The sequence below is a fragment of the Prionailurus viverrinus genome, chromosome D3 (genome assembly GCF_022837055.1).
Source record: "Prionailurus viverrinus isolate Anna chromosome D3, UM_Priviv_1.0, whole genome shotgun sequence".
NCBI classification, from domain to species: Eukaryota; Metazoa; Chordata; class Mammalia; order Carnivora; family Felidae; genus Prionailurus; species Prionailurus viverrinus.
The window spans coordinates 42,326,631-42,341,146 of NC_062572.1; the positions used below are offsets into that span (position 1 = coordinate 42,326,631).

A 14,516-nucleotide genomic window follows, 5' to 3' on the forward strand; every position below is an offset into this window, starting at 1 on the left:
TTCATCTTCTTAGAAAAAGATATCTTCTACTCACAATATGTTCAACTTGAGTAAGGACATCTCAGCTTGAGTAACTGGAATGCAAATTTGATGTGAGATTAGTAGCAATGTCCCTCTTTCATTTCTGATTCTAGTGTACAGTTGACTCTTGAACAGTATGAATTTGGGCATGGTTCACTTATAAACAAATTTTTCAATATAGTACAGTACCATAAACATGTTTTCTCTTATGATCTTAAAATTTTCTCTTCTCTAGATTACTTTATTATAAGAACACAGTATATAATACATACAACACAAAAAATATGTGTTCATCAACAGTTATCAATAAGGCTTCTGGTCAATAGTAGGCGATTAGTAAATTTTTGGAGAGTCAAAAAGTTTTATTTTTGGAAGTGTGTGTGGGGAGTGGGAGGAAGAAGGTGGTTTGGTGCTCCTAATCCCATGCTATTCAAAGGCCAATTGTATTCTCTATTTCAGTATATTCTTTTTTTCTTGGTTAAACTAGCCAAAGTTTGGTCACTTTTGTTGATCTTTTAAAAAAACCAACTTCGGGTTTCATTACTTTTTTCTTGTATTTCTAGTCTTTATTTCATACTCTTCACTTCCACCCTAACCTTTATTTTCTTCTTGCTTACTTTTTTTCCCCTCCTTTAAGGTAAAAGATTAGGTTATTGATTTGAGATCTTTTCCCTTTCTTAGTCATTTACAGCTGTAAGTTATCCTCGAAGCACTGCTTTAGCTGCATCCCATAAGTTCTGGTCTATTACGTGTTTTCACTCATCTCAAAATATTTCATGAATTTTTATTACCCATTGGTTATCTAGGAGTGTCTTAATTTCCCCATATTTGTGAGGCTCCCAAAGTTTTCTGTTAATTTCAAACTTGATTGCATTGTGATCAGAGAACATAACTTTATGTCTGTTCTTTGACATTTATTAAGATTTGGTTTATGCTAGTATCTAGTCTTATGGTTGGTATGGGAAATATTCCTTGTGTACTTAAGATGGATACATATTGTTGTTGGGTGCAATTTCTTTATGTCTGTTAAGTCAAGTTGGTATATAGTGTTGAAGTCTTCTACTGTGTTTGGTATCACTGTTTTATCCATTATTGAAAACAGAGTTCATGGTCTCCAACTACCATTGCTGAATTCTCTCATTTGTCAGTTTGTGTTTCATGTATTTTGGTGCTGTCACTAGATACATGTATAATTGTTATATCTCCCCGATTCACCTTTTTATGATAAAATGCTTTTACCTCTAATAACACGTTTCAAAGTCAATTTTGTCTGATACTAATATCACTTCAGATTTCCTGTGATTTAACTGTTTGCATATCTTTTTCCATCCTTTTAATCTATTTATGCTTTTGAATCTAATGTGTCTTGTAAATAACGTGTATATAAATGTTTCACTCAGCATGTTACTCATTAAATGGTAGCTATTATCTTTTTCCACAGGTCAGACACACTGGTTTGCAAATGCAGGTGGAAGTACTTGCTGACTTAGTGAATTTATAAATGTTGCAGTAAAATCATACTGGGGCGCCTGCATGGTTCAGTTGGTTAAGTGTCTTGCCTTCAGCTCAGGTCATGATCTCATGGGCCTTGAGTTCGAGCACCATGTCAGGCTCTCCTACTGTCAGCAAAGAGCCTGCTTCAGATCCTCTGTCCCCATCTCTCTCTGCCTTTCACTGGCTTGTGCTTTCTCTCTCAAAAATAAACATTAAAAAAAAAAAAGTAAAACTTATTCTGTATTTCAGACAACGAAGTCCAAATTTTGGTTTTACATTTTGTAGTATCTCAGTAATCATTATTTATAAATGTCTTATGAAATTGGTATTCTAACCAATAGAATAATCTAAATTCTCTTAAAGAAAACATTAGGAAATTTACACATGAGTATTTCATACAAATGTAGCCAAGATTCAATATATTATTCCTTTTAAGCATATCTGATTGGTTTGATTCTTTTGACTTTTCATTAGTATTTGTGTAAAGAGATCCATGGTTGACTTGTCAGCAGTTCTTCAAAGAGGTAATTCAGAACTCTGCAGTAGTTCTCTGCAGAACTACTGAAGAGAAATATTGCATAAGTTTAACAAATCAAAACATAATTCTGGTATATGAAAGCATGGAAATAAATTTTTTCCACTAAATTGGTTGACCACTTATCATTAAAATATATCACAGAATATCTAAATGATATAAGAATACAAAGATCCTTTTAGCCCTTAAATATTCCCCCATAATTCTAGCACAACATAAGTAATGGTCTCATTCTATATTGGTTTTTGTTCTTGCTATTTTCAAGTATAATACTGAATTCCAATTACATTTAAGTAATAAAAAATTAAAAACTTGGGACACCTGAGTGGCTCAGTCGGTTGAGGATTTGACTCTTGATTTTGGCTCAGGTCATGATCCAGGGTTGTAAGGTTGACGCCTGTGTTGGGCTCTGTGCTGAGTGTGAAGCCTGCTTAAGATTCTCTCTCTTCCCCAGCCCCTCTCCCCAACTAATGCTCTAAAATTAAAAAAACAAACAAACAAAAAAATCTTGCCCAATGGACTATCAAGTAAATAACTTTCAAGGCACACAATTCTTTATTCCTACTAAAATAAAAACGTAGAAAAATGAAATGCAATGTTCCATTTCTCTCAAAAATTAAAAAATAAGAGTAGCTGTAGGAGAGAAACATGAGAAAAGTAGATGTAAGCAAATGCTATTAGCAAAGATTTAAATAGTACTTTATAGAGATATAATTACTAATATTTTCTATTCCATATGTTTATTGAAGCATGGTCTAAAGAATCAGAATACTAGGAATCTATACTATTGGACATTATTTTACCTTAAATTTAACCTTCCTAACATAAAAATATTATGTCTGTCTATACTTTGAATTGCTTGACACTGAGATAGGTGATTCTTTAACACCAATTTGATTACTCTCCAAAAGGGAATTAATTTTAAACAGGAAAATATCTTCAGACACTTAGGTTATTGATGAATCCATTAATATCTGCTTGCACAAAGCCAGATTTGGAGAAACTTTACCTTATATTTAAGATAATTAATGCTTTAAGGCCAGATGTCCTATAATGAATTTTAATGTTGCTACCTATCTATCCCTAAATCTAAGCATATACATGCTAATAACAAGTAACAACTTAAATTTTGAAGTCATAAGAAACACTGTCCAACAGACATGCAAAAAAAAAAATGAACATGTATAAATATAATTACATAGTCATGAAGTCCTAGGAAGAGATGATTCCATGAAAATGTTTAGCTAATATAACTGAAGACATTTCTGACAGTATAAAATGGATACAAATACAAACTTGTTACTAACAAGTATTATTTGAAAATTATACAAAGTATTACGGAATTTATCTCACCCATTTCATAATGATTAAGTAACCAAGTCATACATACAGTCAAAAGTATAAAAAATTTAGAAGATGGAGCTTTTAGCTAACATCTAACTAGTAAGAAATAGTGTCATTTGAAAGGAATCCAATTTTCCTAAATTATTGCCATTTTGTTTCCTTCTTCAACAAAAGTTAAATCACTTCCAATTATAAAGATAAATACCCTAACAGTTTTTACCAAGGTAACTTTCTTTGTTTTTTTCTTTGTTCTCAAATTATTTGAATTCTAGTCAGTTAACATGTAATAGTACATTATTGGTTTTAGAATTCAGTGATTCGTCACAACATCCAGTGTTCATCACAAGTGCCCTCCTTAATATCAATCACCCATCTAACCCACTTCCCACCTACTTCCCTCCATCAGCCCTGTTTGTTCTCTAGAGTCCATTATGGTTTGTTTCACTCTCCCCCTGACCCATATGTTTATCTGTTTTCTTTCTTAAATTCCACGAGTGAAATCATATGGTATTTGTATTTGACTTATTTCGCTTAGCATAAAACACTCCAGCTCCATGATTGTTATTGTAAATGGCAAGACTTCATTCTTCTTGGTGGCTAATATTCCATTGTCTATATATACCACATCTTCTTAAAAAAAACTTTAATATTTAATTTTGAGACAGAGACACAGTGTCTCACAGGGAGGAAGACACAGAATCATAAGTGGGTTCCAGGCTCTGAGCTGTCAGCACAGAGCCTGATGCAGGGCTCAAATTCATGAATGAAGTCAGGCCTGAGCTGAAGTCGGACACTTAACCGACTGAGCCACCCAGACGTCCCTATACCACATCTTATTTATCTATCAGTTGATGGACACTTGGGCTCTCTCCATAGTTTGGCTATTATTGATAATGCTGCTATAAGCATCGGGGTGCATATGTCCCCTTGAATCTGTATTTTGTAGCCTTTGTATACATTAAAACCTTGAGTTGAATTTATTTGTCACTAAGGCTAATGATTCTTACACAAACTAAATATCCTATTCCTCAGAGCCTCGTAAAGTATGTTGAGTTTGGGGGAAAAAAAAGTTACGAACTGTCACATGCATTCAGTGGTGCTGTGTCCTTAAAAGAGGTGAGCCTCTTTCTGTCCCCTCTGCATCTTCACCAACATCTGTTGGTTCTTGTGTTAATTCTGGCCATTCTGATAGGTGGGAGGTGGTATCTCATCATGGTTTTGATTTGTATTTCCTTGATGATTAGTGATGTTTAGCATCTTTTCAGGTATGTTAACCATCTGGAGGTGTTCTTTGGAAAAAAATCTCTATTCATATCTTCTGTCCGTTTTTTAACTGGATTATTTATTTTTGGGTATTGAGCTTGGTAAGTTCTTCACAGATTTTGGATACTAACCCTTTATCAGATATGTTGTTTGCAAATATCTTCTCCCATTCCGTAGGCTGCCTTTTAGTTTTGTTGATTGTTTCCTTCAATGCACAAAAGGTTTTTTATCTTTTTTGAAGTGCTGGTGGTTCGTTTTTTCCTGCTTGCCTTTGGTGATGTGTCTAGTAAGAATTTGCTCTGGCCAAGGTCAGAGGTTGCTGCCTGTGTTTTCCTCTAGGGTTTGTTGGTTTCCTGTCTCACATTTAGGTCTTTCAACCATTTTGATTTTTGTGTACATTGTAAGAAAGTGGTCCAGTTTCATTCTTCTACATGTTGCTGTCCAGTTTTCACAACACCATTTGTTGAAGAGACAGTCTTTTTCCCACTGGATATTCTTTCCTACTTTGTCAAAGATTAATTAACCATATAGTTTTGAGTCCATTTCTAGCTTTTCCATTCTCTTCCATTGATCTATGTGTCTGTTTTTGTGCCAGCACCATACTGTTGTGATGACTATAGCTTTGTAACATAGCTTGAAGTCCAAAATCGTGATGCCTCTAGCTTTGTTTTACCAACTTAACTTTTATAGAGCTTTCAATGTTAAAAAAGGAAAACACTTATCTAATAGGGAAGAAACAATCCTCTTTATTAACCTTACTGTATACTCAGAAAGGATTAAAAAACACACACATTTCCTGGGACACAAAACTGTACCAAAAGCATTTCCTTACAAAATAACTTCACAGAACAATAGTCCTGGACTTACACAAAGACATATATATTGACATACATTAGCTTGAATTAAAACACATTTTGAACATTTTTGCAGCAACTTTCTAGTAGACTATTATTACATTAATGTGGGACTGTACGACTTCTTTAACCCTTTAAAAATAGTAATAAAAAATTACAAAATAATGAAAATGTAGAATTAAGGCTGAGACTATATCATCTAGTATTAATAAAGTCAAACAATACTTATAAAAATTGATGCCGCTGCATATCTTATATATATACAGGATAAGTCTTTAGAAATTTAAAATGCTACTGCTGTCACAAGTTCACTCATCAACTGAACGTTTTTCCATGTATCTTAATATCTGAATTCCCAGATACCTGTGCTTTTTCTATTTTTATTCTGAATTCTTCATTAAGAGTTCCCTCACATATTTACAATTAAATACCTAACCTCTAGAACTTTCCTTAGACACAACAGACAAAACAGTTTTGTTAAATAAATTCACACAAAAGTATTAAAAAGGTTTTTTTTTCAAGAAATAGTTCTAGCATATCCATGATAATCATACTGAAAAATAGTACATATACTTTTCTTCAGGATTAATAAATGCTATGTGCCAGTTCTATAGTCACTGCCATATTTGCATATTTTCCTGACACATTTGCAAGATAATAACAACCAAAGGGCATGATGACTGCAATAATTCCAGTAAATCCATACTGTCCAGTGAGTTTCAAAAAACTGAATGGCTGTTTCCAGTCCCATCTGGATTGACATCAAAATGCATGCCCAGATAGTTGTATCGTCCCCCAGAAATATTCAGTCTGGTAAGTCACTCTCTTGGTCTTCTGAAAGAGAGCTGCAGAAGGCAGGGCATTCTCAGTGAGACCAATGGTTCCCTCTTCTCTGTAATTGTTCACACATCTGATTTGGTTATAATCCTAGTCAAAGCGGGGGGAAAAAAAAAAAAGTAATAAATTTTAGGTACCACGGTTTTCCTTTCCTAAACTCCCACATCAGACATAGATGGTTAAGTACCCAATGGAACTATGTTCCATTAATTATGTTAATTCTTGGTATAAACATATTTAATTGAATCCTTGTATATAATTACTTCTTTCACATGTATGCCAAGAAAGAGAGAAATCCTCAAAAATAAAAGCAGTACTTAACATATAGAGTAACAGGTAATTTGTATTATAGTTCTTTGGCATATCTCAGACCTCAAAACTTAAGATTTTTGCTTTTCTTTTCCCCTTTTCCTTAAATTAGATTACTGCTTTAGAAATAAACAAGAATTATAATGCTTATTATAGATAAGTCACAAAATACCAGCAAAAGGAAAAACATTTAAAAATACCGATAATCCCATTCACATAGACATGAACACAATGAACACTTTGATATATATATATGTATGCCAGTATTTTTTTGGTCAGATATATCTAAATACTTTATTTCCTAAAGAGAGTTCCCTGAACTGCCATCTCCAAACAGAAGACGCACATTTGCTAATTTTTAACTCTATGAGTAGCAAACGAATTAGGAAACTGAAGCCTCTACTGAAGAAAACGAGCCTACCACACACTATCATACATGGCCAAACATATTTTGTGGATTCTAAGATCCACATTTAACATCTTGGAAGCCTACCTTTTAATGTCATGAGTAAATCTGCAATGTTTTAACGTTTCATAAAATAATGTTGATTCTTATATCATCTTAGAGTTGACAAATTATAGTATGTAATCTCTATAAAATTAACATACAGAAGTATGTAATATACATACAAATAAAAATAAAAATGTAAATACAAAGTTATGCTATTTACTACTTAACATTAAATTTGTTTCCAACTGTATGGATGAAATATATCAGTATTTCAATACTGTTAAGATATATATATTTTAATGTTTGACAGAAAGCGCACACATGTGAGTGGGGGAGGGGCAGACAAAGAGGGAGGGATGGAGGGAGAGACAGAGAATCCCAAACAGCCTCTGCACTGTCAGCAGAGGGCCTGACATGGAGGCTCGATCTTACAACCATGAGATCAGGACCTGAGCTGAAACCAAGAGTCAGATGCTTAACTGAATGAGCCACCCAGGTACCTCAAGATATTTTCATTTCAAATGCTCTGAAGTTTTTGAGATTGTGCAAGAATTACTGGTTCAAGATCTATGGAGAACTGGCAGAGATTAGGGATGAGGAATTTACTAAACAGTAATTTAAATTAAAAAAAAATTTTTTTTAACGTTTATTTACTTTTGAGACAGAGAGAGAACATGAATGGGGGGAGGGTCAGAGAGAGAGGGAGACACAGAATCAGAAGCAGGCTCCAGGCTCTGAGCTGTCAGCACAGAGCCCGACGCGGGGCTCGAACTCGTGAACCACGAGATCATGACCTGAGCAGAAGTTGGACACTTAACTGACTGAGCCACCCAGGTGCCCCAGTAATTTAAATTTTAAATGGAAGCTTAAACATTTTAAATCTTCCAAAGATAAAGAGGATACAAAAGGGGAGAAAGCGATGGGATAGAATATACCACATTTTCAACCTTAAACTTCTAACACTGCTACCACAAAGCTAAACAGCAATGCTTTATTTTCTGTGTGTCAAAAGCTGTACAGACAATATGGTTCTGTTTTGCTTTCTGGAAACATTTATGCTCTTCCCCTCTCCCTTGATACTCTAAAATTTTACTATGAAATATATTCTGGTACATCAGTCATTGTGCCGTTATGGTCAGTCAGTGTGCTGGGCCTTCAGTGGGCCCTTTCATGTATTAATAATCCCTGGGAAATTCTCTTTCACATATTTTTGCCTCTCCATTTTCTTCATTCTAGGATTCCCAATAGTCAGAATTGGTTTTTTGTGTCTCCTTTGTTGTCTTCATGTATTTTTTCTATTTTTCTGTGAAGTTTGACTTTAGTTTTTTCAGTAACAGTATTTGTAATCTGTTACCTTATCCTGGCTCTATCCTTCTCCTAATAATATATTCTGATTTTTGTAACTATAACTCCTTCTGCATCATGATGGAAAGTTCTAAAACACCTCCAAACAATTCAGTCCAAAAGTCATTAGGTGGGCCAAGCAATATGGACTTCTACACTAAGGGGCCAGGTGAGTTGTACTGTCTTAAAGCTGGTAAAACAAGACAGACACAGTATATAAAAAATAGGGAGGCAGCAACAGAATAACTAAAACTGAGTAGTTAAAGTTGCCTCTGGGAATGGGATGGGTGAGAATGCATAGGATACATGATTTCATCATCATAAGCCCCTTTTTATACCTGTGCTCTCCAATATGGTAGCCACCAACCACGTGTGGCTCAGAGCACTTGCAATGTAACTAGTTCTTAGAGATTTACAGTCTTCTGATTTTCAAAGACTTTGTATGAAAAAAAGAATTTAAAATATCTCAAAACTTTTTGACACTATTTACATGTTACAGTGATAATATTTTATATACTAGATTCAAAAAAATCAATTATTAAGGGGTGCCTGGGTGGCTCAGTCTGTTAAGCAACTGACTTTTGGTTTCATTTCAGATCATGGTATCACAGTTTCTTGAGTTCAAACCCCTGTGCTGGCTCTGCGCTGGCAGAGAGTGGAGCCTGCTTGGGATTCTCTCTCTCCCTCTCTTTCTGACCCTCCCCCCACTTGTGCTGTCACTGTCTCTCTCAAATAAACTTAAAAAAATCTATTAATGTTTCTTCTTCTTTTTTAAGTTTATTCATTTATGTTGAGAGAGAGAGAGCGAGAGAGCGAGCACGCGCGCACACCGGGGGGGGGGGGGGGGGGGGAAGGGGCTGGGCCAGAGGATCCGAAGTGGGATCTGCACTGACAGGAGAGAACCCTACCCAGGCTTGAACCCATGAACCATGAGATCATGACCTGAATCCAAGCTGGACACTTAACTGACTGAACCACCCAGGTGCCTCTGTTTCTTTTTAACACAACTCCTAGAAAACCTAAAAAATTAAACATGTGGCTCACATTACAGAACATTAAATCTTATATGGCATTTGATTTATATACATGTATGACTTTAATGAAAATGATACTACCACTACTAACAACATAATGATAAACTAAAAAATCAGGGCACTTGGGTGGCTCAGTTAAGCATCTGATTCTTGATTTTGGCTCAGGTCATGATCTTGCGGTCCTTGGGATCAAGCCCCGAGTGTGGAGACTGATAGGGATTCTAGAGAGTCTGTACCTCTCCTGCTCGTGCTCCTCAAAATAAGTAAACATTAAAAAAAAAAAAAATCAACTCTAGCCCATGCCACCTCTGAGTTGCTACAAAATCTTAATTAATTAAAATCTTAATTAAGATCCAAATCAGTGACATGTATAGTTGTACTTTAGTAACTACAAGGTCTGGGGCTATGGTGCAACTTTAAAAATGTGTACTTTACTCTAGAACTGCTTGGCAGGAATTTCCTCCTTGGTCTCTTAGAAAACTGGAAATATGGTCCCCATAATAAATTAAAAAATAGAACACTTCTTTAAAAATTATAGTAGGGGTGCCTATATGCCTCAGTCAGAAGAGCATTTGACTCTTGTTATCATGGTTGAGTTTGAGCCCCTTACTCGGTATAGACATTACTGAAGAAAAAAAAAAAAACAAAACTGCCAAGAAAAAAAAAAAACATTATAGTAAACCTACATGAAAAAAGAGGGAATAATATAATGAATTCCCATTTCAAGCTGCAATAATTTTATAATATGTTGCCCAATCTTCTTTTGATATCCTGTCACTTTTTCCCCCCTCCTGCAGTATTTTAGAGTATACCTCAGACATGAGGTTATTTAACCAATACCTCAGTACACATTTCTAATATATTTATTTTAATGTAAATACTATATAATGTTATACAGAAAATAATTCCTTAATGTATCTAATATCTAGGAGACACTAAAATTTCTCCAAATTTTTCCAAAGTTGTCATATTAAAGATTCAAATCTGGATTCAGACAAGGATTTCACATTGCATTTGATTCTTACATCTTTCAAACACTTTTATCCTACAAAAGTTAGCTCATCCTTCTTCCTATCCTTCTTTTATGGGACCAATTAACAAAACCAGTCATTTGCCCTGTACAATGTCCCATTCTTGACATTCTGGATTGGCTGATTACTTCCTGATGGTACCATTTAACTTGTTCCTAAATTCCCCTTATTTCCTGTACACTGGTAGTTAAATCAAACTGTTCTCAGTTTGTGAGAATTAAGGTCTTATGTTGGAAGGTATCGATTGGATGCAATGAATTAACCTCCTTCCCAAACCATCTAGAAGGTTACCATTTACATACCATCCTAGGGAAAATAATTTTCTCGAGTGCTTAATTCTTCCACAGAGCTTCAGTCAGGAAGCACTAACTAGAAGCTTCATTAGATTCAGGTTACTTCCTACTCAATCACACAATTGCAAATGTCCTGCTTTTAGTGTTGCTAAGATCAATCAGTGGCTTCAGGTATATCAATCTGATCTTTCCATTATTAAGTTTTCCCATCAACTTTTTACCTAATCATTTGGGTATCTATTATTATTGCCTGGATCTATTATTTATTAGTGGTGGCAAAATCATGATGTTACAATTTGAAGATTTTTTAAGTAGGCTCCACACACAGTGTAGAGTCCAATGTGGGACTTGAACTCACAACCCTCAGATCAAGACCTGAGCTGAGATCAAGATCACTTAAACAACTGAACCACTCAGGTGCACCTATATAAATAATATTTTAAAGAAGAATTGAAAAAAAAATTTTTTTAATGTTATTTTTGGAAAGAGAGACAGAGTGCGAGCAGGGGAGGTGCAGAGAGAGGGAGGGAGACACAGAATCTGAAGCAGGCTCCAGGCTCTGAGCTGTCAGCACAGAGCCTGATGTGGGGCTTGAATCCACAAACAGTGAGATCATGACCTGGGCCAAAGTCAGACGCTTCACTGACTGAGCCACACAGGCACCCCTAAAGAATTTCTATGAAAACTTTTTTTTTCTATTTGGTTACCCTGAAACACAGTTCATATAAGAAAGAACATATATATCTTTATGAATATGTCTATCTTTATAGCAATGAGTCAGCACCCTAGCAATTACCAATGATCATCAGTGAGGATTCTTTTGCATTTTGAACTTGTGATTTATAAAAACTGTATGCGTTTAAATCCATTGCAAATATTCTTTCCAATGCTGTACTGTCCCAACACACTTTGAGTGGTCAGAATAATTTCTATATATCGTGTACCCATAACAAATACACATCATTCATATATCCATGTGTGGAAACACCTCTCTCATACTGATGAGAACTGTATTCTTAAAATCTCATCACTTCAGTAGCTCTCCTTCTTAATTTACTTTAAAGGAAGCTATTCTAAGAGACCCTTCCCCTTGTTAGCACACAATATTAGGTACTCAAAACATAGAATGGACATAAAATATAAAGTATTTTCTCTCACAATTTTTTGCAACACAGATTTATCTTTGCGGGGAGAGGGGAGGCAGATAATCTGGCTTTCGGCTACTTCTCCAAACACTCTTCCTTCTTTCCACCATGCCTCAGCCACACAAAAGCATCTTTTCAGTTCCTCAAACATGCTACACTTGTTGCTTTCTCTGAGCTTCCATGCCTGTTTTCCCTCTGACTGAAACCAATCCCTATATGGCTGGCAGCTTCTTTCCCTTCAGTTCTCTGCTAAAATGATCTTTCCTGAGAATCAAGTTTCCCCACTCTCTATCATTTAATCCTTTTTTCTTTCATAGACCTTAACATTATTTTATATATAGGAAAATGTTTACTTTTTGGAACTATGTTTCTGCACAGGATTGTAGAGCTCCATGAAGGGGAAAGAACCATGCCATTTTTACTCACCCAGCAACATAGAGCACAAAATAAGCATTCACACAGTTACTGAATAAATGGAGAATATGTACATGAAAGGGCACGGAATACCAATCCCAAACACCAGAGTCTCAAATTCCTCTAAGGTCAATATGAGACATTTATTCAGGCAGAGTCCATATTTAAACCTTTTGAAATAATGTACAAGAAACCCCAGTACCATACATAGTATCTCACTGTGGGATGGCCTTACTAACACCTAATCTAAAAAAGGACAGTTTTCTTACCACTGAGTTAGGCTGCAGATGGCTTTGCTGGGATTTTGGGGAGCTATCTAAGTGGTATCTGATTTTCCCAACCAACCATTATAAGCACTTTTTAAGTAAATAACATACAAATGGTTCTGTATATTCTAACTTAGCAAGCTACTGATCCTATGAAGCAGAATGTAGTGTATCTACAAAGTAGGTCAAACAACAGAAATGCAGTTTAAATCTTAACACTGATTTTAGGGATGCCAGGGTGGCTCAGTTGGTTAAGCGTCCCACTCTTGGTTTTGGCTTCAGTCATGATCTTATGGTTTCATGGATTCGAGCCCCACATAGAGCTCTGGGCTGGCAGTGCACAGCCTGCTTGGGATTCTCTCTCTCCCTTTCTCACTGCCTCTCCTCCACTCATGCTCTCTCTCTCAAAAATAAATAAACTTAAAAAAATTAAAAAAAAATCTTAACACTGAATTTAAACAAAATAGCTTAAACTATAAACACGTCTAAATAATTAGCAAAAATCATTTAGAAAACTGCAGTATCCTAGGACAATATAATAATTATGTTTTATCTTCATTATTCATCATTTATTTTTCAAACAAAACAAAAACAAAACCCTAATTCTGGCTCAAGGGGGAAATCAGAAATAATTCATGCTGTTTTTTTAAATGTTTTTTTTTTTTAATGTTTATGTATTTATTCATTTTGAGAGAGAATCCCAAGTAGGCTACATGCTGCCAGCATAGAGCCCAAGGTGGAGCTCGAACTCACTAACTCTGAGATCATGACTTAAACCAAAATCAAGAGTCAAACACTTAGCCAATTGAGCCACCTAGGCACCCCTGTGCTGGTTTTTAAGTATGATGACCCAAGAGCTTTGATAAACTAACCAATAATAACTCTGAGATCACAATAAACTCACCTATTTTGTCTTGAAGCTTCTCTTCTCATTCTTTTAGGAGGAATTGGACAATCTGTCATTTCAACCTTTGTTGGATGGCGCAATGAGTCATTACCCTTACGCGTGGGAGTCATACCTGTAAAGATAGAAAGTGTAGAAAATGAACTTATGTATATCTTAATTTATAAAAAGAACTAAAAAACAATACTGAGAATGCTTCTTACTATTCCTGCTAAGAAAACAGCTTACAATCATTTATCAAAGGACTTGGAGAACAAGAGCATCAACTTAAGTTATGAATCATTCACCTTCTTTCTTCTTATAGTTGAACTCTCTCTAATCATAAATATTTATCTTCATGCAGAGAAAGTAGAAGTTAACAAAAAACAAGCACAAACCTAGTTTCTGCTCAATTAATTTCAGATTTTTCTCTTGTTCATCAAGTTCTTGTTTTTTCTTCTTCATATCAGGAGTGTGAAGGTACTCTAACTGACGGTTAAGGTCCTCAATCACATTGTTCAACTTGTTCACAGCAGTACGATACTGTTGAAGAAGATCTGCAAAGAAACCAAAGATAACTGATTAAAACTACTGATATATCAAGTCAATGTTTTAGGAAAGAAGAATTAGGAACACAGGGCATTTTATTATAGTAGCATGTGGGAACTTCTTTTAAAGCCACAAAACTTTGTTCAATGTAAACAAAATAAAAATATAGTTTAGACCCAGCACAAGACTGGTGCTTATTACATTTTAATTTTCTTCAATTGCTTGACTTTAATAAATTTATTTCTGTGTCAGGAAAGAGTTTTCTATGTAAAAGTGCTCTGTGAATTGGATCACTCTCACAGTCAATGTTTATATTATGTCTGATAGTCAGTATTCATTCTAATTCCACATTGAGAAATTTGGGGGGAAGGGAGCAAATGCATTAAATATAGTATGGCTATGAGCACCTGGTTGGTTCAGTGGGTGAAGCATGTGACTTTTGATCTGGG

General features: G+C 35.1%; 1 protein-coding gene across 1 annotated transcript in view; it reads right to left on the reverse strand.

Annotated features, from left to right (window-relative positions):
• Window positions 1-5,380: 5,380 nt before the first annotated feature.
• The window catches only part of SMCHD1 (structural maintenance of chromosomes flexible hinge domain containing 1), a 162,082-nt gene continuing 152,946 nt past the window's right edge, over window positions 5,381-14,516 (reverse strand). The window contains exons 46-48 of the mRNA XM_047827631.1: window positions 13,917-14,075; window positions 13,540-13,654; window positions 5,381-6,438 (exon numbers count right to left, since the gene is read on the reverse strand). Coding sequence (XP_047683587.1) covers window positions 6,414-6,438; window positions 13,540-13,654; window positions 13,917-14,075 — 299 coding nt within the window. The 3' untranslated portion in view covers window positions 5,381-6,413. The remainder of the gene's footprint in view (window positions 6,439-13,539; window positions 13,655-13,916; window positions 14,076-14,516) is intronic.